Source organism: Schistocerca gregaria, chromosome 5 (genome assembly GCF_023897955.1).
Source record: "Schistocerca gregaria isolate iqSchGreg1 chromosome 5, iqSchGreg1.2, whole genome shotgun sequence".
Lineage (NCBI taxonomy): Eukaryota > Metazoa > Arthropoda > Insecta > Orthoptera > Acrididae > Schistocerca > Schistocerca gregaria.
In genome coordinates, this window is record NC_064924.1 from 350315384 (window position 1) to 350340776 (window position 25393).

General features: G+C 42.7%; 2 protein-coding genes across 4 annotated transcripts in view; both read left to right on the forward strand.

The window, feature by feature from the left end:
• LOC126272028 (FERM domain-containing protein 5) overlaps positions 1 to 25393 on the forward strand; it is a 1188777-nt gene that overhangs the window by 459750 nt on the left and 703634 nt on the right. The window lies entirely within an intron of this gene.
• On the forward strand, positions 697 to 21594 carry LOC126272029 (uncharacterized). Its single transcript, XM_049974534.1, has 2 exons — positions 697 to 771; positions 20795 to 21594. The coding sequence occupies exon 2, from the start codon at positions 20823 to 20825 to the stop codon at positions 21171 to 21173; it is 351 nt and encodes a 116-aa protein (XP_049830491.1). The 5' UTR covers positions 697 to 771; positions 20795 to 20822; the 3' UTR covers positions 21174 to 21594.

A 25393-nucleotide genomic window follows, 5' to 3' on the forward strand; every position in this document is an offset into this window, starting at 1 on the left:
AATAAAATACGTCCTTTGTATGTAAAACAGTTGGCAAACCTAGTCATGGTTAATTTATGTAATCGAAAAAGCTGAAAAAATATATAAATGAAATCACTTCAAGCAGGAGATTGAATATAAAAGTTTGATACAACTTCCGCAACTGTCGGAGACCGATTTGAGTTGGTTGTCTGACAGCAAGTGAAACCACTCAAACCCTATAGCTGATAGGGCCTCAGAGTCTTGGTTTCATTCGGCTGAGAAAACCGACAGAACGAAAAAACTATCGAGTGACCATTTGGCCGTTAAAACACGTCGGCTGTGCCATCACTAGGAATAAGAGGCCTGTATGACGTCAATACCAGTAAAACTTGCACCATAACATGGAAAAAATTGTACTTTTTCTTGAAAAACGTTGAAAAGTTGCGAGTAATGTAAGTTTATATAAAATACTGCAAACATCTTTTTGCATGGTGGTTCTTCGAAAGCGTGAAAACGAGAGGGAATAGGTATTCCACTAATCAACGTACAGGGAAAGGTAACGTGGTGCTAGCCTGGTTAGGTATATTGCATTGCAGACTGTTTACCACATTACCAAAGGCATCCACTTCACCTGTTGCTTTGAAGGTAAGAGCCTAGTGAAGTGCACGAGCGTCAGGAGACAGACGCCACACGGGGCCGCTGGTAGGGGACAAAGGCGGTCCGTGCGGAGCCGAAGTAGTGTGTCGTCTGTCTGTTACGGTTAGTCGCCGTCAGTGACTTCCCCGCCGCGTGGATGTATGTAGTATCGTGGTAAGAATGAAGTCATATAGAGTTACGGTGTGGCTACTAGTATCGATCATCTGCTCGCCCTTCGTAACACCATATCCCACCACCACTCATTCTGATCGAAATCCTTTATCTACCTGTAAATCCTCCAACCCTAGATTCAAACATCTGATTACTTTACAAATGGATTATGTGTTAAATATTTGGTGTTAAGCATGTAAACGAGATGAAGTTAAGAAAATATGTTAAAAGTTGGTTGGATGTTGCTAAATGTTCTCATTATCAAATGCTGAATGAGTAGAGTGTGCGTCACTTGGGCTTCGTTTTAAGCAAAAACTAGTTTTTCACGCATGCCAGTGTTTATGACGTCAAATCTCATAAACCATGCGTCTCACAATGATATAATTTTGCAGGTACGTTCAGTGATATATGTAAATACTATCTGGAAAATGTGTTGCGAATAGAGTTAGTAGCAGAAATGTAATAAACTGAAACTCATGCCTCATGCAGATGTTTTACTGTATGAACAGCGAAAATGTAGTAAGGGATAAACTTTAGGGGGGGGGGGGTGTCAGCGAGGATAAGTTTCGTAAGGTTTAGAAATTATATGTAAAGTTTTGTTGGACGTCGCTAAGTGATTCCATACTCAAATACTGGACGAATAGTCTGGATAATTTACGCGCCGTGAGTTATGCTGCCTCGAGACATACACACTGTTTCTAACTGTAATACTTATCGTGGTGTGTTAAACCTTTAACATGAAATTAAACGCGGCGTCAACTGATTTTGAAAAATGACTGAAATCGAAAAAAGGCAGAGTGGGCAGATGTGTCTGCGAAGTGCGTAACGGAATGCGATGGGTGAGTGGTTCTTGAAGAAAAAGAGCAGCATTTTCTTCGACATTTGCATGTCAGTTTTGTGAGAATATGCAATATCTGGATGTACCAGATGTTTCCAGAGCTACCTTTTCGAATATACCAGTTTCGCTTCGTATTTCCTCACATGAAGCTACAATTTCGACCAGCGACTACAACGCCTCATCTATAAGGAGTATTCAGAAGGAGATGAACCGGGGGCTGTAAAATGAAAACCACTGAAGTGTTCGTAATGCCATTGCAAACGGATGAGTGGTGTGGTCCCTGTATGAGCGTCGAGACCCCAAACTCGTCGCTATAGGAACATCGGCGTACACCTACGTTGACGATAGGGTGAGCACACGCACTCTTCGACCGTCCACTGCACTTAGTTGTGTAGAAAATAGAGAATTTCAAAAGAGGAGCAAAGGGCTGTAGACGTCTCCTTACAGCGTAAGGAGTACGGGAAACGAAAATTCGTGGAAGAATGGCGCAAGAGTACGGAGAGCACTACATGTCGATTGCAAGGGTCGATGATTGGTGCAAGCGATCCGAGGCAGAACGTATGTCGTTTGCCGGTGACGCACGAGCTGGAACGCCACACCGCATCACCGATATCTTTGTCTAGCAAGTGGATGCTGCCATATTGAAGACCGGAGAGTTACAGCGGCAGCCAGTGCGCTACAGGTCGGATTGAGTGTCTGCATTGCTACTGACGTGCAAGGATCTTCGTACACGACGTTTCCCGCACTCCTTGCGCAATACGGAAACGCACTACACCCCTTTGCTCTTCTTTTGAAGCTCCCATTTCTCCATTTTCGGCATTATTGACGGTCGACATATGCATGTGGTCGCTCTGTCGTTACGTGGGTGTGCGCCCACGCCCCTCTAGCAGCGACATTAGGATATCCGCTCTCGTATAGGGACCACACCTTCTTCCTCGGGCAATGTCATCACGAGTCGCCTTCAGCGGTTTTCATTTTACAGCCTCTGGCTCGTTTGTTTTTGAGTGTCTCTTATAGAAAGGTAGTTGGACTCGTTTGTCAAGTCTGTAGCTTTCTGCGAGGAATACGAAACGAAATAGGGGAATTTGAAAGGGCGCGACGGAATCTTTCTTGAGACTGGTGACCATGAACAGAGTAGTGAGGCGTGCAATAGTGCGTTGCTGCCTGTTGTAATGGGGCATTAATGTACACGTGCAAATAAGTGTGCGAAGAAAATGCTTACCTCACTGTAAAGAACAAAATTAAATTAACATTTTTGACAAAAAAAACGCAAACAGTATGGAAAGGTGGCACATATGTTTCAGCATTCTTCCTATTACTAGCTTCGAAAACATCATAGTATTTGTTTCAAAATGTTTAGTAAAACATTCTTCTTTATTTCCTGCGCACTTGTACAAATTGCCCAACATATTCGCTCCATTTAGGGACCCACTGATGTCGGAAACAAATGTTGTGCTAATCTTTGTAAACATGTTTTCTGACGTGTTTATCACAGTGATGGAGGTTGTTGAGACATCAAACTGAAGGGAAAAAATGTGAGATAAAGGTGAGAAGTGCAGAAGGGATGTGATATTAAGGATGTCTGTTCTGTAAAAGGATTGTGATGTCTCATTTAACTGAGAGTCTGTTCGTATCGTTTTGCAGAAATTACGCCAGCCAGTGAGATGCATATCGTTTCCGTCTCGTAGTTTCCTTTACCTAATTCAGTGTACATCATAAACCTTTCGAAAAGTTCCACCAGCCAGGAAAATCGTTATTTTATATGATATCTCCCAGATGGCTCTTACTGCTTACATATAGGCCCTGGTCAGATTCATAGTTTCCTCTCGCAGTCAATAAATGTGGTGCCATCCCACTGATTTGCTTTCTAGCATGTAGCGGCACAGAGACCGCTGTCATCGTCGTTCCCTCCCTCCCTCTGCTAGTTTGGCACTAGTGAGACCATTCTCGCATGGCTGACTGTATGATGAACATCGTAAAGTTTATAGAGGATAAACAACAATAACTTCCGTGCCTGCAGTTGAATTCCGTTCTACTGCGATGGTTGTATAAGAAACCTCGTTAGCCATATGTGGACTTCGGAATTGGTGTCTCTAACTCATTCACAGCCAAGAATTGTCTTTGAATCTCGCAGCGATAAGAGTACGCTTTAGTCTTGGAATTTCCTACATTAGAGTCAATATGTCTCCGAAGATGCTTGTACTGACGATTTGTTTATCCATGTTTGCTCTGATGTCAAAAGCCTTGTTTTAGAATGGAGCATAACACGTTGATGCTGGTAAGCCCCATTTAGTATTAGTGGCAATTATATTGAGGGAGATGTGTAGAGGAATGTTGTTCCCCAGACGAAAATTTTATTTTTAAAGAATTGCCTTTACTTTCTTAATTTTTCTCGTATTATCATTGTTCCTTGCAAGGATGTATCATTTACTGGAAGTGCCGGAGTTCAGTGTTTACATCCATGTATTCTTTGCCGCGAGATTTATAGTGATATGCATAATAGGCTTGTAAATGATGATTCTAAAATGTACTTAAATATTTATCTACCTGAAAAACTTGTTGCTTCGTCTGAACTCCTCAAGATGCAGGAAGGCAGGAAAGGAAAGAAAATGGGGCCACATGGAGAGCAGTTTCTTTTTTGCGTACCGTAATACGAAACAAGAGGCAGCAACGTTTTATTTGCTCTCCATTAGTTATTCAGTGTTGCTGTTGTGCATTCTCGCTGAAAAAAAAAATTGCGTCAGGCTAGTCAGCAGTTTGCAGACTTTTAACGACTGCAAATAAGCGTGCACCTTTGAATAGTTGCAGAGTAACTGCTGTTTCATTTGATGAATCCTCTATCACTCGTGTAGTTTTGCCTCTTAAACTCAAGTATGCTCCTTCTTTGCGGGTCGTTATATCGACCTTTTCAAATTGCGAAGACTGTGAGATGTTTATTGTCAGCATTGATAGTGGTACTATTTAGCTCTCTTCTTCTTCATTTGATCTAAAAATTCATCCACTCAGACCAAAGAAAAAGACAGCACTGGATGCTTCGTTGGAGGTTTTCTTGAACTCTGCCTTTATGGCTTTCTGTTGCTCTTTCTCTTCGAGTCGGACCACTCGTAAGCCTTCATTAAAATAATCGCTGCCCTAATTACCGCTCTCATTTGTAATGTTTCGCTTTTATTGCGCCTGTGCTGGTCGTGCATTAAAAACTCGTTATAGTTATCAGTGAAGGCGAGATGTCTGCAGCTGTGTGATTTTATGTGTTTAGTAGTCGTAAGACGTTTTTAGTTACAGACCTTGAGCTAAGCGGCGGACCAGACAGCGAGAGTTACTGTACTCGGAATGCCCATCACAAGAAGATTTCTTCCATTCTCTGGACTATTATTTGTGGTATTTCGGGACCTATTTCGAAAAGGAAATAGTAGTAAAGGTATTAACGTTTGTTGGAGCCAGGCGTTAAACTGGTTCTGTGCGGTATCTCGTGCCTTCAAGTGACCATGTTCACTTGCACATAACAAGATCGCTGCTGTACCATTATCTTGGAATAAATTTTGTTGCAACTATTTCGAACAGGAAAATATATTATATTTATTGACGACAGCCGTTTTTGTTCTATCCTGTGTCCTCTCATTCTTAACTGACAGATTTCCGTTTGTGGTAGGTACTAAATTCACGTAACGGAACTAGTGAAAATAAGTAAGGTAGAGTGGTATCCTTTCAGTAAAGAGGTTAAACTCCGCTGGACAAAGTTTGTTAGAATGACGGGAAACGGGGTGGAACAGAGGGGAGGAATCGAGCAGGAACTTATTAAAGAAGAAATCAACTCATCATTGACACAAAACGATGTACAGAAATCACATGAGATTTAAATGAAGAGATCCGGGCTAGAATTATACCCTAGATCGTTCATAATTGGACTCAAATATCTTAACCACTGTGTCACCACGCTGAATTCGCCTGCCCGTATCAGGAAAAATCGTTAAACTGGGATTATATGATGTGACTAAAGACCACCATCTGACATCCAAGGGTCCACATTCCCCACAGCAGGAGACTACGTCAACCCCTTTGAGAAGAACAGGTGGAGGAGGACACAAAAGAACGGCTTATCACAAGGAAAGATGCTGGTACCAATGTTGTACAATAGCAGCAAGTACCAAATGGCATCAGCCAATTCATATACGCTGACGGCACAGCAGTGGCAGCTCAAGATTCGGGATTCTCAGAGGTAGAAGAGAAACTGACTCACAATTTGAACCAACTCTACCTCTGTTACCATGCTGGCCACCTGCAAATAATCACCAACGATACGTAGTTCTGCACAGCCGCACTCAATAATAGTAGGGCCTGCCGAGATTCATTGTGATGTGGCAAAGCGAACGATTCCAGCACTGCGCACAGTCGAAATATCTAGGCGTGGCCCTGGTTCACACCTTGATGTTTAAAACAGCATTGAATGACCGCCAGCGCCAAGGTTTGTACCAGGAACCACATCATTAGGTCACACGAGGTGGACATGGTGTGCCGATCTACGAGTGTTGCGGATGTCAGTTACGGCACTTTGTGTCTCTGCTGGCCAAGTGGCCCTCATTTGCATAAGGGCAGAAGGTAGACGTTACAGTGAACAAGGCATTGCAAATTGCAGTGGGATGCTTGAAGCCAACACTAGTGCAGAAACTCTACCTGTTCATTGTCATTGCCCGCCTTCCTCCTACCCCTCGCTAGCGTGCTCCTGGCCACAGCATTAGTTGTGGAGAGGAAGAAGATGGAAACTGACTCCTGGCAGCCAATGCGCGGATCGCTGCCCGTCGGGAAACGCCTGCGATCCAGCAAAAGTCTCTTGCAAAGATCGTAGGCCCTCGTGGATGCCCACTAGAAGTACCCTGTGGAAAAACGGGGTACAGAACTGGATGACTGGACATCCTTCCAAGAGCTCCCTACCCTCTCTGGAGAGCTTTGAACGGAGATCGGTTTGGGACTGGCAAGGTGCAAGATTTGGGCCACTTGATGCGGTGCCACCTTCTGGGTGAACCTTGCTTTTAAGAATGTCTTTCAAAAATTATTAACAAGGCCATTTCGCCAGCAATTTTCTGGGGAAAAAATTAGAAAACCAACATGTTTGAACGGACAGCGCGATAAATAAAATAGAATAATCAGGAATAATATCAGAGACTTAAAATAGCACTGAGAGCTCCGTTCCACTATGTGTTGGTTAATATTATCTCTCCATTTCCGTTGCTGTTTCATCCGCGTTTCCTTGCCTAAAATTTTTATTCAGATCAATCTCTCACCGTCCACTGGTCAGACTGATCATAAGTCATGAAAATTCTGGTGAAATTTGCAAAACAGGTGTTGTTTATCTGTCGTGTAAGGATTAATGTTACTCTTTTTGCTACTATATTTTTGTTTTTTAAGCAAACACGTTTGATTTGAATATTTTAGGCGTATTCAGTGGTTTGTCTCTTCTATTTTCTTTTAAGTCAGTTGCTGAACTTTTGACATCAAACTTCGATTTACAATAATTTCCGCTCAATTTTATGCTTTTGTTGCGTTTGACATTGCTGACAATAAACATTTATGAAGGGAAAATTCCGAATGGTTACAGATATTATCAATATAAAGCAACGAAGTTTAGGCTATAATGTCCTTTCTACCGCTGTGGCCGAGCGGTTCTAGGCGCTTCAGTCCGGAACCGCGCTGCTGCTACGGTCGCAGGTTCGAATCTTGCCTCGGGCATCGATGTGTGTGATGTCCTTAGGTTTGGTTTAAGTAGTTTTAAGTGTAGGGAACTGATGACCTCAGATGTTAAGTCCCATAGTGCTTAGAGCCCTTTGAACAATTTTTGTCCTTTCGACGTCGAGGTTATCATATACTGGAGCACAAGCTTAAATAGGAGAAAGTTAGTGATGGGAATCAGCCTCTTCATTTTCAAGGGAACCATCCTGGCATTCGCTGTAATCGATTTAGAGTAACCACTGAGACCCTAACTCGTTGTGGTTGCATTCTCGAAAGAGTGCAGTGTGCCGACCAATGTGTCACCCCTCTCGATGTGAAGTATACAGCTGAGATCTGAAAGCTACTATTAAGTGCAATTCTTCTCATAGTGCCATATTAAGTGGTCATATAAACTTATTGTTGTATCCAGTGTCTGAAGGTTTCCGAGTAAAACTTAAACGTCTGCACGTTGAGATATCTCTCTAATTTACTTGCAAGCTTCCTACGGATTAAATGAAAGTTCCTTTTTACACTCCATCTCAGAACATGATCCATCGTAACTTAGCCTGGTACACACACTTTAGCAGTAATTCGGGACAGGTAGTACAGGTTACATAATAGTTTTTTTTGTAAACGGTAGACAGTCTTCCTTCAACATAGTTATGAGCTAAAGCTTGCCACTTGATGTTTTAATAAATTCAAGTATTCTCTTAATTTTATATGACCCAAGTGTCGTTATATTTAGATAAATGTAGCGATATTGCTGCGATGGTTGTAATAACGTTAGTTTGATGCATAACATTTGATGTAACATATTTGTATAAATGTAGAGTCTCTTGTCTGTGCTCCTACTAATAAACTGCAGCTGGCACCTTTACCCTTGATTTAACATGTGGTCGTTCTTAGTCGTATTGTTCAGCATGGCTTGTATAAAATGACTAGAGTTATGACTTTTTGATCAAAGATCGAAACTAATATTACCCGCTAATCGATTAATATATAGAATAATACATTTTAATCATGTACCCCACTCGTTATTTCTGCCGTCGAGTTTCACGCCAGGTGAAGTCTCTCTGAAAGTCCAAATAGTACTAAGTCGAAATCGTTTCCTCTAGAATTGAGCACGTGCCTCCTAACAAAAGTGGAGAAATTGCCTTTCTCTCTTTGGTTGTGTGTGATTTTTCTCTCGTTTTCCTTCATCATCTATGCTTTGACATACTCTGTCTCATTATTTGTGCCATTCCAGTATGCCTTCGATTACTCTGTAGAAACGCGCTTTCTTTTTGCAGGTGCGTCGGATAAGAAGCTGGAATGTAACAACTAAATCTTTCAAAAAGATGATTGACAAAAGCGCTATGGAATTCAGATTTCCGTGAAACCTCTATAAAAACTCTCCCTGATTTTCATCAATATCCGAAACTTAATTACAACAACAAAAATGCCTGTATTGTGTATAGGAAGAGAATGCTTGAGCGATGAAAATGGTCGTGAACAGCAATTTTCATTGTAAGGTGTTATTCGTAGCTGTTGTTTAGCAGTTTCTGTGTGTATTCTTTCCACCAAAATAAAAATCAGTCGTCAGCTGCACAAACAAATTAATTGCACTTAACCGGTCAGCTTCAGAAGTTCAATACATGCATAAATCGTAGGTAAGCCGACGTCAAACAAGGATGCGACGGTAAAGACTCCCTAAAAATATTAAAAATAAATGTAGAATAATCGAGCATCAGCAAAGTGTAAAAACGTTGTTGAAACGAATGTATAAAAGTTGAAAATCAGAAAAATCACAAACCTTCGTTGAACGATAAACTGTGACGCGTCGGGAAAAGTGCATAACATTTGCGGTGGATAGCAACCAGCTAACTGAAAGCTTAAAGTGAATTAATCACGCGTGTATAAAAAGCAGGAGCGGTAACATCCATAGAACCTTTTGAAACTATGTAAAGGTTTTGAGACAGGCTAAGCGTATAAAAAGGTAGTAACACATTAGATTAAATGCTCAACGCTTAGTCAAGTATAAATATATAATTACATGCGAAGGCGAGCTAAATAAAAGGTGGGTAAAGACTCCTATTTTACGGACGGGTGATAGTGGTGCGAAAGGCCGATTGAGTAACAGCAATTCATTGTACTTTCCACTCAACTGGGGACTAGGCCGGCAGCCGGACGCGAGTTAGCAGAAACGCAGGAAAAGTCAGCTGCATACAGATTACGAACTAGGGAAGCGGAGGGAGCCGTTCCCAGCATTATTAACTTGAGTGGGGTGTTTCTGGCGTTGAACTATTGTACATACGTTTTTTGCAACCTTTTTATACTTCCCTGATGGTCAACTGTTGTTTTTTTAACAATCTTTATGTTTCTTACTTAATATGTTCACGACGTCTTTAAGTCCGCTTCTTTTATCTATGGTTTAAGCCTCTATTGATATTTTGAAAATAACAGATTAATCTGTTGAAACTGGTCAAGTGAAATTAAAATATTTGTGCAGCAGAAGACTGATTTTTATTTTGTTGAAAATCTTCAAAAATGGTTCAAATGGCTCTGAGCACTATGGGACTTAACTTCTGAGGCCATCAGTCCTCTAGAACGTAGAACTACTTAAATCTAAGTAACCTAAAGACATCACACACATCCATGCCCGAGGCAGGATTCGAACCTGCGACCGTAGCGGTCGCGCGGTTCCAGACTGTAGCGCCTAGAACCGCTCGGCCACCTCGGCCGGCTGAAAATCTTCAAGTGGCTCAAATGGGTCTGAGCACTATGGGACTTAACATCTGAGGTCATCAGTCCCCTAGAACGTAGAACTACTTAAACCAAACTAACCTAAAGACATCACACACATCCATGCCCGAGGCAGGATTCGAACCTGCGACCGTAGCAGTCGCGCGGTTCCTGACTGAGCGCCTAGAACCGCAAGACCACCGCGGCCGGCTGAAAATCTCCCTTTTAGCGTACACTTTATACAGTATGTGGTGTAACCATAACTGGTTTTTGCCTTCATATCTAAAGTTTAGATTGTCAGTAAATGCCCAAAGGCTGTTTCGTGAGCCCGTTACCGCGCGCTCGTATGTGTGTGTGTGTGTGTGTGTGTGTGTGTGTGTGTGTGTGTGTGAAGTACACACGTTATTAATTTTATTAAAAATTTGTTTTCATATGCCTAAAAGAGTTCACAAGGTACATTAGCCATTTTCTATCTTTTCCATTGGGTCTTGTACGCATTTCTGTTGCGGTTTGGTGGGTAATTGACAGACGAAATGATGCACCCTTATATTAATAGAAATTGTGCAAACTTTGTCGCGGACTGATATTGATTGTCAGCCTCTTAACTAACGTTCGGCATGAACAACCATTCGTATCTCCAGGAACGAGGATGATCCATCCAAATGTGCCAACTAGGGTCCAATTTGTTTCCTTTAATACCTAATTAAGATACGTGAAAGAAACTTAAACTATGGCTCCCGAATCTTCTACCAATTGAATATTACAAAAGTGAATAGGTTGATCAATTCTTACTCTAGCAACGCACCAAATCAAAGGACAAAATGCATAGCAGGCGGGACAGGCCATCATATGTAGAGACGTACGTAATAATTATGAGGACACTAATAGTGATAAAAAGAGCGAGGATCGTAGCAGATAGGATGCTTTGTTAGGAACTCAGCCGAGTGTTGTGCTATAAACCAATCCAAATGTACCTAAAGGAAGAGAAAAACGAGGTTTTGTTAGACTTAGGGCGCTGAGTGTTGATCAATAACTGCCTACAGGAATGCATCTTCATAATATATATGTTGTGCATTTTCCTAATTGTTCTTGCTTCCCACGAAAGTATCCGCCAGAATATGGTTCCCACCCAAATAAATAAATAAATGAGAAAATAGAAAACTGGCTTTGTTGATAAGGTCGCGTCCACAAACCATATCTTTCTAAGTTGAGAAATTGATGCGGCCACAAACTATATCTTTCTAAGTTGAGAAAAATTGACTGTAGCCTGGAACTAAAGACAGGCGACCACGTTGACGATGTAGGCAGTGATAGCGAGGTGTGATTAAGGAGGGCATGCAAGCAGGATGCGGTTAAGAAGGGTATGAAGGTTGTTGATCTCTAATCGAATGGCGCAACTGGTAAGGGAAAGTGGCGTAAGCAGGACTTTCTCAAGCGGCAAGGGACATGTCCGATAGACCACACACCTCTCCCATATACACATTTCTGAAAAAGAGGTAACTTCTCCTCGACGTTTGTTTCAGTGCGGAAGCACGCCTACGGGAATCAGAATTCGCGAGTAGGGAGTTTAATGGAGGAGGGACGTTGCATTACAGTGTGCGATAAGTTCGAAATTTGAGTCAGTCAGGAAGCGTTTCCGGATGGCCAAAGCGGTTAAGGCAATCGGTAAATTCGAGTTCGAATCTCTGTCCGACACAAATTTTCAACTTTTGCCATTCCATTGGCACGATGCCCTCTGCCGTCACGATTATCCACCTATCTTTTCCGTTTCCCTTCCTGTATTTCATTCTTACATAGAAGAAGAATATGGTAGCAGTCGTTAAGTGGAGACCGTTGGCCACTGCGTTGCCTGTGGTGAGAGGTAATGTCAGAAATTTGGTATTCTCGGCACACTCTTGACACAGTAGATCTCGGAATATTGAATTCCGTAACGATTTCCGAAAAGGAATCTCCCATGGGTCTAGCTGTAACTACACTTTTCAGTTGAATCACCTGAGTACAAATGAGAACTGCACAAATAACTGGCCTTTTGTATTTTGTGTAGGGGATACTACCACCATCTGAATATGTGCATATGGCTATCCCATTACGTTTGTCACAGCAGGATATGTGTCGAGTCCGGCCTTTCTATTTGTGGACCTGGCAGCCTTAGGTGGACAGGCGGACGGAAGACTCAACAGCAGCAAAAGTAACAAGTACGAGGGTTACTCCAAAGGAAATGCAAACTATTTTTTGTAAAAATGCAGTTTTCATTGTCATGTGTGAAAGTTTTACAGTGTGTAGATACACCCTTCCCGCTTGTTTTCAAACTTAGTTCAACCTGTTCCCGTGAGTGGTGCCGTCACAGCATGTCTTCAAGATGTCTGCTACACTTGACGTTCGTCAGAAGCAACGTGCTGTCATAGAATTCCTGTGCTGTGAAAGCGAGACAGTGGGAAACATCCACAAAAGGTTGAAAAAGGTGTATAGGTATGATACTGTCGATCGCAGTACAGTTAGTCGGTGGGCAAGCAGGTTACGTGATGAAAGCGGGCACGGCAATGTTGAGGATTGTCCTCGCAGCGGCAGGCCTCGTACTGCACACACTCCAGACAATGTGCAGAGAGTTAACTAATTGGTGACTGCTGACAGACGCATCACAGTGAACGAATTGTCACGCTACGTTGGGATAGGGGAAGGAAGTGTTTGGAGAATACAGAGTGCTGGCGTTAAAAAAGGTTTGTGCCAGGTGGGTTCCCAGGATGTTGACAGTGGCTCACAAAGAAACAAGAAAAACGCTACGGTGTTTTTCGATTCCGAAGGACTCTTGCTTGTGGACATCATGCCAAGTGGAACCACCATAAATTCTAATGCATATGTGACGACACTGAAGAAACTTCAAGCTTGACTGAATCGCGTTCGACCACATTGGCAAAAGCAGGATGTTTTGCTGTTGCACGACAATGCACGGCCACATGTCGGTCAAAAAACCATGGAAGCGATCACAAAACTCGGATGGACAACACTGAAACACCCGCCTTACAGTCCTGACATGGCTCCATGAGACTATCATCTCTTTGAGAAACTGAAAGACTGTTCGTGGAACAAGATTTGAAGGTGATGACTCCCTTGTGCACTCTGCCAAACAGTGGCTCCGACAGGTTGGTCCAGAATTTTAGCGTGCGGTATACAGGCGCTGGTTCCAAGATGGCGTAAGACAGTTGAGAGGGATGGAAATTATGTGGAGAAATGAAAACATTGTTCGTAAAGGATGTATCTACACACAGTAAAGCTTTTAAACATGTAGAATAAAAGAGGAATTTAAAAAAAAAGCGTGCATTTCTTTTGAAGTGACCCTCGTACCTCAAAATTTAACCATGTGATGCAGTTCCCCACTGTGGTGAACTACCGTTATTGTCGCTTCTTTGGAATTTTTAATGATCCCTGTGGCTGCAAATGCACGCATTCCACTCCAGTGGGTACACCCTTCTGGTACTGCGTCCTGCATGCATTTGCAGCCTCTGGACTGATTGAAAACGACGAGGAAGCGACATTAACATATTCCACTACAATAGACAATTGCTGTGGTGGTGACAATAGCTGTGATATTACACGCGGAAGTTTCCCTGTGCGATGATAAAACTGAGGAGCGGTCTGAATGGAGAAACGTTTTTAGCTGTGCAGAGGTCTCTACGGGTTGTTAACAGTCCGCAGTTCGAGTCGGCGGGGGGAGCGGAGCGAGGAAATAAAAGAGGCGCTTCTGGCAGGCGTGTGTCGCCGTAAATTACCCCTCCGTGTTGAACACGCGGCCCCGCCGTGTCCGCGTAATTGGCCGGACTTGTCGGCTACCGCTGGTTAGTCACACAGGCCAGCCCGCATAATTTCGACTCCGCCTCCAGTGGCGTAGCAAAGGCCGAGCGGAAAAAAGGAAATGCGAGCCCGCGGTCTGTCTTAACACGCGTGACCGCCCGCACACGAGGGAGATTCGCTACAGCCAGTTGTCGGGCTACCACTTGGCACGAACAATTTGCATCACTGACTCGACACCTTTGTCCTGAGTCGCAACCGAGGAGGTAGAAGTTTCACTTGGATACAAATTACGATCTTCTCTAGTCGTGTTTGCAATATCCCTGATGCTGGCTGGTGTTACCATCTCGACAGCCTTGTTACCACAGAAAACTTTCGTTTAAACAATCGCTGAAAGAGACAGCCTGTACGATAAGTACGTACGGACTTCAGAAAGTAAGTTATCCCAAGCTAACAAGGGGACCATCAGACTTGTTAATAACAGATTTGGTAAGTCTTGGGTACGTTGTAGAGGAACTGTTCTGAGTACATTGCGAGCGACTTGTCGTGCGACGGCCCTCTATTACCGAGAAAATTTTATGCGGTCTCCTACAATGATGTGACGAAGATCACGGGGTACCTCCAAATATTGTGTCGGACCTCCTTTTGCCCGGCGTAGAGTAGCAACTCGACGTAGCATGGGCCATGCTGCCTCGGTAGCTGTCCGTAAGTGCGAAAATGTTGCCAGTGCAGAATTTTGTGCGATAATTAACCTCTCGATAATGTCCCTTAAATCTTCCATGGGATACATGTCGAGCGATCTGAGTGCCCAGATAATTTGGTCGAATTGTTCAGATTGTTCTGACGTGGCGCTTTGTCATCCATAAAAATTCCATCTTTGTTTGGGAACATGAAGTCCATGAATGGCTGCAAATGGCCTCCAACTAGTTGACTATAACCATTTCCAGTAAATGATCCGTTCGATTGGACCAGAGGACAGCCCACACCATTATGAAGCCACTAGGTCCTCAATTATTTCCTGGATATGTTCCAATTTCTGTCTTCATCTGCACTTTTTATCCGCTACGACTCTCTCTAGTAACATGGATGGTATCCCCTGATGCCTTAACAGATGTTCTGTCAACCTCTCCCGCCGGCCTGGGTGGCCGACCTGTTCTAGGCGCTACAGTCGGGAACCGCGCGACCGCTACGGTCGCAGGTTCGAATCCTGCCCCGGCATCGATGTGTGTGATGTCCTTAGGTTAGTTATGTTTAAGTAGTTATAAGTTCTAGGAGACTGATGACCTCAGAAGTTGAGTCCCATAGTGCTCAGTGCCATTTGAACCATTTTTGAAAGCGTGAACAATGCAATCCCCAGTCCGCGTCTCGGGCTGCGCGAACCGCCATCGTTCGTGGTTCGGACTTTTTTTTTTATAGTTCACAGAGAATGAGGGCGGAGTCAGTATATGCGAAAGCGCGCGCAAAACATATTGTGTGAACGTCGTGGTGATAAAATGGTAGTCAAGCCATTATGGAAACAAAGAGCAATAATACTGGGCACAGTACAATAAGTATTAATGGAAAACAGTATTTATTGGCCAAATATGTTTTATCTGCTCGTATAGACGAAAAGAAGCTTTTTCCTCACAATATTTTGTCATCAAGTCATTACGTCGCGCCTACAGCAGCTCCACATCAGAGTAAGACTGTCTTTTGAGGAATTTAGAAATGTAAAAGACTTGTCAGCGTAGTTGCTTCATTTTGATTAACATTATATTTTTGGTCAACTTTAATTCTGATCCAGTGATAATCATTTTCGTTACTCAACACAACCAACAGTAGGATCCTGTTCGTATCATTGTAATAATCGAGTGTCACATTTATGAAAGCCACATCCCGGTAGAGCCAGAAAATACAGTTTACATTTTGGTGTTACAATGAAGAGAGAATTCTTGAAACTTAATTGGACAGCCATTTCAGATCTTGTACCTGCAACTACGTTAATTGTCTTCTGACCAAAGCACTAATTACGTATTGCAATCAATTCTTCGGGTAAGGAAAAGTTCAAAGTACTAACAGCAATATAATAGTATGTATTGATTTGTGTGTTGTACGATTCTTGGCTTTCCGATTTCCGGCGTTGCCTGTTTCTAGGGCTGCAGAGTGTGACATATTCCTTGATGTCTAAAATATGTGTCCTATCAACTTATCCTTTCTTTTATTCAGACTGTGCCATAAAGTTCTTTTCTCCCCCATCCGATTCAGTACCTCTTCTTCAGTTATTCGATCTATCCATATTTTCAGCATTCTTCTGTAAAACAAAATTTTCAAAGTTTCTCTTCTCTTCTTGTCTGTGCTATGAAGGTACTTCAAAAAAGAAATTACACATTAATACGGCACGCCAACACACTCTTGTTTAGTGCTGTACTATACTTCAAGGTGACACTATTTTTCAACAATAGTCTCAATCTGCGTAAACAACAGTCGGAACGTTGTAACAATCATTCAGTTGCTTAACGACGGAAATTCACTCCAGGGATACGGAGCCATTCAAGAATTGCTGTGTGACGGTCCTCATCGTTGCAGAATCTCTTTAATCCCAGATGTTCTTTCAGTTTGCAGAAAAAGAGACAAACCTGGGTGACCGACCCGTTCTAGGCGCTACGGTCTGGAACCGCGCGATCGCTACGTTCGCAGGTTCGAATCCTGCCTCGGGCATGGATGTGTGTGGTGTTCTTAGGTTAGTTAGGTTTAAGTAGTTCTAAGTTCTAGGGGGCTGATGACCACAGATGTTGTCCCATAGTGCTCAGAGCTATTTGAACCATCCTGTCCCTTCCTCTTTTCAGTGCTTCCCATATATTTCTTTCCTCGCCGATTCTGCTGAGAACCTCCTCATTCCTTATCTTATCAGTACACCTAATACTCAACATTCTTCTATAGCGCCACATTTCTAAGGCTTCAGTTCCCTTCTGTTCTGGTTTTCCCACGGCCCATGTCACACTGCCATACAATGCTGTGTTGCAAAAGTAGATTCTCAGAAGGTTTTTCCTTAAGTTAAGACCTATATTTGATAGCAGCAGACTTCTCTTAGTTAGGAATACCGTTTTCGCCAATGCTAGTCTGCTTTTTATGTCCTCCTTGCTCCGTCCGTCTTAGGTTATTTTGCTGCCTGGGTAGCAGAATTTCCTAACTTCGTCTACTCCGTCATCCCAAACTGTAATGTTAAATTTCTTACTGTTCTCATTATTTCTACTTCGCATTACTTTGGTCTTTCTTCGATTTTTTCTCAATCCATATTGTGTTCTCATTACACTGTCAATTCCATTCCCCACATCCAGCAGTTGTTCTTCGCTTTCACTGAGAATAGCAATGTCATCGCCAAATATTATAATTGATATACTTTCATCCTCAGTTTTTATCCCACTTGTGAACCTTTTTTTATTTTCCTCATTGCTCGTTCGATGCATAGATTGAAGAGTAGGGGCGAAAGACTACATCCCTGTCTTACACCATTTTTAATCCGAGCGCCTCATTGTTAGTCTTTCACTCTTATCGTTCTCACTTTGTTCGTGTACATATTGCATCTTATGTGTCTTTTTCTCAGAATTTCGGACGTCTTGCACCATTACTGTCCACCGTACTTCCATTATCAACTGCAACGTCAGAATTGCCTCTCTGGTGCCTTTATCTTTCTAAAGCCAAACTGATGATCATCTAACAGATCCTCAGTTTTCTGTTCAATTCTTCTGTGTATTACTCTTGTCAGCAACTTGAATACATGAGTTGCGCACATGTCAGTTCTTGCAATCTTTGGAATTGTGTGGACATTTTTCCGAAGGTCAGATAGTATTTCGCCACACTCATACATGCTACACACCAAAGTGAATAGTCGTTTTGTTGCCACTTCTCCCAATGATTTCAGAATTTCCAGTGGAATATTATCCATCCCTTCTGCCTTATTTGATATCAAATCTTCCAAAGGTCTTTTGAATTCTGATTCTAACACTGGATCCATTACAAAATTGTTAAGACTTTCGTGGCCACTTGTTGACAAACTGCTTATTTGCTTCTGTCTCGGGTTCTTCGGCCGACGTTCGTACACGAACGTCGGCCGAAGAACCCGAGACAGAAGCAAATAAGCACTGGATCCATTGTCTCTTCCCTGCCTTTTTTTTTTTTCCACGTCGTCAGACAAGTATTCCTCTCGCACGGGCCTTCATTGTACTCTTTCCATCGATCCGCTTTCCCGTCTACATTTAACAGTGGAATTTCCATTGAACTCTTGAAGTTAACGCCCTTGCTTTTAATTTTACCGAAGGTCGGTTTGATTTTTCTATTTGCTGAATCAGTCCTCCCAATAATCATTTCTTTTTCGACATTTTTCATGTAGCCATTTCGCCTTAGCTTCGCTGCACTTCCTATTTATTTCATTCCTAGGTCACTCGTATTTCTGTATTGCTGAATTTCCCTGAACATTTTTGTACTTTTTTCTTTTGTCGATTAGCTGAAGTATTTCTTCTTTTACCATGGTTTCTTTGCAGTTACATGTCTTGTAACCACGGGTTTTTTTCTGGCTTCTGTGATTGCCCTCTGTGGAGATGTCCATTCCTCTTCAACCGTACTGCTTACTGAGTTGTTTATTATCGTAGTGCCTATAGCCTCAGAAAACTCTAAGAATATCTCTTCATTCTTTATTACTACCGTATTCCACTTCCTTGCGCACTGATTCTTCCTGACGAGTCACTTAAACTTCAGCCTACTCTTCGTCATTACTAAATTGTGATCTGAGTCTATATCTGCTCCTGGGTGCACCATACAATCTAATATCTGGTTTCGGAATCTCTGCCTGACCATGATGTAATCTAACTGAAATGCCATATCTCCCGGCCCTTTCCAAGTATACTTCCTCCTCTTGTGATTCATCACCGAAGTATTCGCTATTACTAACGGATGTTTATTGCAAAACTCAATTAGTCTTTCTTTTCAGTCGTTTTTACTACCAAGCTCATGTTCTCCCGTAACCCTTCCTTCTACTCCTTCCCCTACAACCGCATTACAGTCCACCGTGACTATTAGATTTTCATCTCCCTTTATGTACTGAATTACGTGTTCAGTATCCTCTGGTACTTTCTCTCTTCATCCTGTGCCTGCAACGTCGGCAAGTGTACGTGAATTACCGTTGTCGGTGGTGGTCTGCTGTCGATTCTGATGACAACAACCTTATCACCGAAATCACTGAACTGTTCACAGCAACTCACTCTCTGCCCTAACTTTTTATTCATAACTGACCCTACTTCCGTTGTTCCATTTTCTGCTGCAAGGTATTAGTGTATATTCGTCTGACCAGAAATTCGTGCCTTCCTCCTGTTTCACTTCACTGGCCCCCACTGTGTGTGGATTGAGCCTTAACATTTCCCTACCTCGTTAAAACTTCTGACATTCTACGTCCTGACTCTTATGAACTGAAACCGGGACTCATCACACCACGCATTGGTTTTCCAGTCGTCTAGTGTCCCAACGATATGGTGACGAGCCCAGAAGGGGCGCTGCAGGTGATGTCGTGCTGTTAGGAGAGGCACTCGCGTCGGTCGTCTGCATCATAGCTCATCGACGGCAGATTTCTCCGCACTGGCCTAACATACGTTCATCGTACGTCCCGCATTCATTTCTGCGGTCATTTCATGCATGTTGTTCGTTGCTAGCACTAACAACTCTACGCGGACGCCACTGCTCTCGGTCGTTAAGTGGAGGCCGCCTGCCACTGCGTAGTCCTTGATGAGATGTAACACCTGATATTTGGTATTATCGGCACAGTCTTGACACTGTGGATGTCGGAATATTGAGTTCCCTAACAATTTGCGAAATGGAATGTCACATGCGCTAGCTCCAACGACCATTCTGCGTAGAAAGTCTATTAATTCCCGTCGTGTGGCCGTAATCACATCGGAAACCTTTCCACTTGAATCACTTGAGTACAAATGATAGCTCCGCCAACGCGATGCCGTTTTACGCTTTGTGTACGCGATGATAACGCCATTTACATATGTACATATCGCTATCCCATGACGCCGCGCGGGGTAGCCGAGCGGTCTTCGGCGCCTTGTCACGGTTCGCGCGGCTCCACCTTCGGAGGTTCGAGTCCTCCCTTGGGCATGGGTGTGTGTGTTGCCCGTAGCATACGTTAGTTTAAGTTAGATTAAGTAGTGTGTAAGATTAGGGACCGATGACCACAGCAGTTTGGTCCCATAAGACCTTATCACAAATTTCCAAATTTTTCTATCACACCAATGTATGTGTGTAACATTTAATTATGTATTGGCCAGAGAGCATAGTGGAGCAGGTAGGGTTTCCGGCTACCACACTGGTGGTCCTGGTTCAAGCCCAGCCCTTGTAATTTTTTCCCAATTTCGTCGTAAAGAATGTCATTAAATAACGTGTGTCATGCAAAAATATTAAAAACAAATAGTCATTTCGGACGTAGTAATATCATTAATAAACCAATCATTACAACAGACTTTCTTCAAATCTGTATGCAGTTTGTAGCATAGCATTAACACTTTGATACCGAGCGCGACAGTTTTTGCTATGGTTGGAATCACGAACGATAACGGTCGAGTTTAGCTTGTTCTGCGTATCTACTTCACGCGTTCTCCGACAGCCAATGAACGTTCAGTAGTGTTCTCAGTCCTTTGCTATCAATGTCGTAGTCACTTCGAGCATTAAACATGATGGTAGCGAGTTATTTACTGATTTTTTATTTCTTTTGTTGCGAGTTGTCACGGCTGATGATGGTGGTAAGCGACAAATTCTGCACAAGCAAGCGGTAGGCGCTTTCTTCTTGTAAATAATTAGTATTGACAATAAAATGATGAAATACTTGTTACTGTTATGAAGTCGTGAAAAAACGTGAAACGAAAAAGTGTGAAAAATATGAAATATTGTTCTGTAGTGTTATAAAGTCTTCACCGAAGAAACTTACAGTGCCCCTTTTTGTTGCAGGTAACAGCAGAGCTTAATAGCGTAGACTATGGATAGGGTTCCACTGAGCCGAGAGACTGTGGAGGCGATAAAGACGAAGCGGCAGCTGGAGAGGGCGTGGGAGGAGTACGGAGACGCGGAGGACAAGCGAGCGTTGAGCAGGCAGAAGAGGCTGGTGAGTCGCTCGGTGGCAGAGGACCGCGGGGCGCGCATACAGGCGGTCGAGGGGCAGCGGCGCGAAGCGGCCGCCAGGAGGGCCAAAGCCGGCGGGGTCCGCAAGGTGGTGGCGCGCTCCGGCGGCGACACGCTGTGCGGCGCCGTCCAGATGATGAAGTCTCTCGCCGTCGCCAGCAAGAGGCAGCTCGGCGGAGGTGGGGGCGTCCGGGCCACACAGTGGTGACAGGCTCTGTCTGGTCTTCGGCAGAACAAGCTCAATTTTTTCATTTTTTTTAGGTAGTGGGGTGGGGAGTAGAATTCATGTTACAGTGTAATAGGCTGTTTAGTCCAGTTGATCAGTGCTGCAATAAAATATCTTCATTAGCTCGGTGAATACTGTATTTAGACGTCACTGGTGTCAACATACCGTTCCATTTGCATTTAACTTGTATCAGTTTCAGAATAAACTAAAGGGCTTTGCACATAGTCAGGCGCGTACTATAATTTTCGTACTAGGCGCTGATGCTCTGACCGGACAGTAAGTTAGTTTTCTCGCGGCTTGCACCGTACGACCAGTGAATGTACTTTTATTTCTTCTCGTGTATCACTAGTATCTGTTCAGTTTGTTCTGTTCGCAGTGTAGAAAACCAAGAAAGTCAATTCGATTGCAGGTACTTTTCAATAAACTGTTTAGTTTATGATTATGTTTTTTTTTTCCTTTTTCCTCAGTTTTCATTCCAGTATGTCTTCACAGATTAAAAAAAAGTAAATAAATAAAACGAATCCGTCCTCTTTGTCAATACAGAAATACCAAGGCAGATCATTTTTAATTTTAGACATAACGTCAATGGAACTATAGTGATTTCTATGTCTTGATTAAAAAACAGTCTTGATTGCATTTGTTTAACGTTAATGCTGTTAGTGCTTTCGGTCAACAGACAAAACATGAGATTTTCTTACGCAATGTAAGCACCTGTTTCTCCGTTGTTACATCTGTAGTTTCTCATTGTCACTTAGTTTTAACTAGCTTTTAGCTTTTAAAAAAGTGAAATATTTCTGGATGTTTTTTAATTCTTTTATTTGCTATGAATACGTCTTACTAAATTACATTCCACTGTTAGGCAGAGTGGGTGTAACTTAACCTTTGCAGCTGGTTCCGGTGGAGGTTCGAGTCCTCCCTCCTTAGGATAATTTAGGTTAAGTAGTGTGTACGCTTAGGGACTGATGACCTTAGCAGTTAAGTCCCATAAGATTTCACGTACACTTAACCTTTGCAACTGCCAAACCTCTTCTGTTGTTACCATACGGTGTTACCTTGTGGCCCTTGTCACAGCTTCCTTTAGTGAAACACATATTGAAGTTTCTATTTACACTTTTTTGTATTTTGTCATTACTTTATCCTGTGACCTCTTATTATCTTTAAACCTTGACTGTTGGTGGTTTACTGACCAGAAGCGCTAAGAACATTAGCATTAAATAAATTAAACTGAGACTACATTTTGCAATCACCACATTTTTGTTTCCAAAAACTATACGACTTCAGTGATCCTTCCAAGTCTCAAACATCTACAAGGTATGTATGCAGACTGAAGCAACGAATGAAAGTTTGTACCATGGTCGGGATTTGAACCCTGGCCTCCTGCTCACTAGGCAGATGCGGTAATCACTAAGTCATCCTGGTAGCGGCTTTCCACAACTGCATTGATTACCCTTCAATTCTGAAATTGTATGATTAAATGTATAATTGTAAAAATTAGTGTAAGAGCACTGCAGAGCATGACTCATTTGAAAAGGTCCTACAGTCACCTGAAAATTCCTATTTAATTAAATCAACAACTGAGCCACGTTATGTAGAAATACAGCGCAAAGGTGTAATTGCTAGTAAATATTCAGTATGAATGAATTAATGATGAATGTGTTTCATGCATGTTCGTAACACGGCTTGCTTAGCGAAACTGATGCCATCACAAATTAAATTAGTAACTTGTATGTAAAGAATACTCCAAACAATTTCTTGTCGTAAAGCTGATTTGGGTCAAAACATTGTGCAACACAGAATATTAAATGGCCCTAGTGGAATTAGTATAACCGTCTAATGACTTATTATCCCCGTCTCCAAGCGATTGGAGACGATGCGTGCGAAATGGACCAGCGTGATGTGCAACCAGCGTGATGTGTGGGGAAAAAAAAAAAAAAAAAAGAAAAAAAAGGGGGGGGGGGTTCAAATGGCTCTGAGCACTATGGGACTTAACAGCTGTGATCATCAGTCCCCTAGAACTTAGATCTACTTAAACCTAACTCACCTAAGGACATCACACACATCCGTGCCCGAGGCAGGATTCGAACCTGCGACCGTAGCGGTCGCGCGGTTCCAGACTGAAGCGCCTAGAACCGCTCGGCAGGGCATAAAAGAGCAATACAGCTAAAAAAACTGACGATACCATACAACTGGTGTCATCCTGCTGGGAAACAATTTCGCAATACCACTCGAAACAGCGGCCGCCTATGTAGCTACACTTCTAATTGTTGCACGTGATATCGGTCTTATAAGCGTTAACGCTAGTTTAATTCTTGTTCCTTATTGAGGTCTATTTTTGTATACAGTATTTCAAACAGTACTTCAAAGAATAAATATAAATTTTTACACATAAACAATGCTTTAATAGAACTCACGGTCTTCGTGGACATCGTCACATGTGACTTCTTCATAACGAATGTCTAACACAGCACTAAAACGAAGATACTGTCAACAAAAAAGTAATTACAAGTAGAAATGCTGCCTTGAACAAATTTCTAATGTGAAAATACCTACAACTGTAGAAATTAGTTGTTCTGAATGGTAAGGTAATTTCGAAAGCAGACATAACGCCAATTTATACTCCGTGCAGTCCCAAGTCATTTCCTACTTCGTGTTTTATGCAAATTTTGCAGACTTTTTTTTTAAATGAAGAAAGCGTCAGATCGATATGTTTTGAGAAATGAGCCCAGTATTGCGATTGGAGTCGAGGAGATGTTTCACCGAGTGAAGATATTCCACGCATTTCTTAGTCGAGGGACTGGCCATTTTTAACATTACCTCTGGTATTCTAGTCGGCAATCAACATTCTCTGGATGTCTACTGTTTTACGTATTGAATAGAGCCATATCCGACATACAAAAAAAGTTTAGCCTAGGTTTCGTTCCCACGAGTGTGACTCGTTATGTTTACGTTTGGTCAGCATTTGTTTCCACGAGTCGTTTTCGTCAGAGCACGGCAAGGAGTTAATGGATATCGAAAACTGAAATGCGTCATGTTATACGATGCACTACAAACGTGGCTCTTCTCATTACATGTTACAGAGATGATAGAACGTTTTAGAAACGTAAATCTCCCTGTAGTCATTGGTACCTGTTGAAATATGCCGTTTTCCAGCTGTGAAGCCTAATCCGCTGAACTACGGTATGTACAGAAAACAAGAAAACTCTTGAGTCTCTGATAATGGTTGTTGTTGTTGTGGTCTTCAGTCTTGAGACTCGTTTGATGCAGCTCTCCATGCCACTCTATCCTGTGCAAGCTTCTTCATCTCCCAGTACCTACTGCAACCTACATCCTTCTGAATCTGCTTAGTGTTAACATTGAAAATCAAACTACTGCTTTTTCTTCAGATTTGAAAATAAGTAATGTTTTTAGAAAAAAATATGTTTACATGTTGGACTAGTAGAGTAAGAGCTAACTTTTTTATCGTGACGTTTGTGCCGTCCAATAATCAGCCTGGTTGGCGTATCTACACTCGGTGGTTAATCCACCGCGCGGGTTTGATCTGCGTCAGGCTCACCCCTCTGTCTCTCTGCGCTGTACGAGCAGGCCCAGGATGATCGAAGACGTCATTCAATTGAGAGGTGCTTTCTAACGTAACCATTAGAAGCGAACAGTTCAGTAAATTATCATCTTTTCAAAGTAGAACAATTCGGCTTTTGGAGTAATTTATTGTTCGGTCGATTGGAACGGTCACAGCAGAGCGCCTCTGCCTTTGGGGACAATTGAGAGTTTTAAATGTTAGGCCGGAGATTAAACTGTTCTTGCGTACTTGTGGCTCTACTTTTTCGCTGTTCTTTTATACGCCATATGTATAAACATAATGATCCGAACTACGCGAGTCAGTTACCAACTCACATCATATTTATGCTGGCTATTCCTTCGCCGCGCAAAGCCGAACTCTACTCGTAAGTTTCCTGTCAAACTGCCATATTTGAGGGATGTGCTACAGCTTATATAAAGTGTAGCTCTTAAAGGTGTGCTTGCACCTGTGCGCCTTGCGGTGTTCCCCATACCGAAGTAGAGGTGCTCAGGGTGTACACTGGTGTGAATGGAATCACTTGCACGCACATGTTGAGAAGTTGGCATGTAACCTACACGCGCGCCTCTGCTTAGCGTGCGGGGGCAAGCACAGCAGCACCGAGACTAGGCGCAAAGCGCACGGTTGT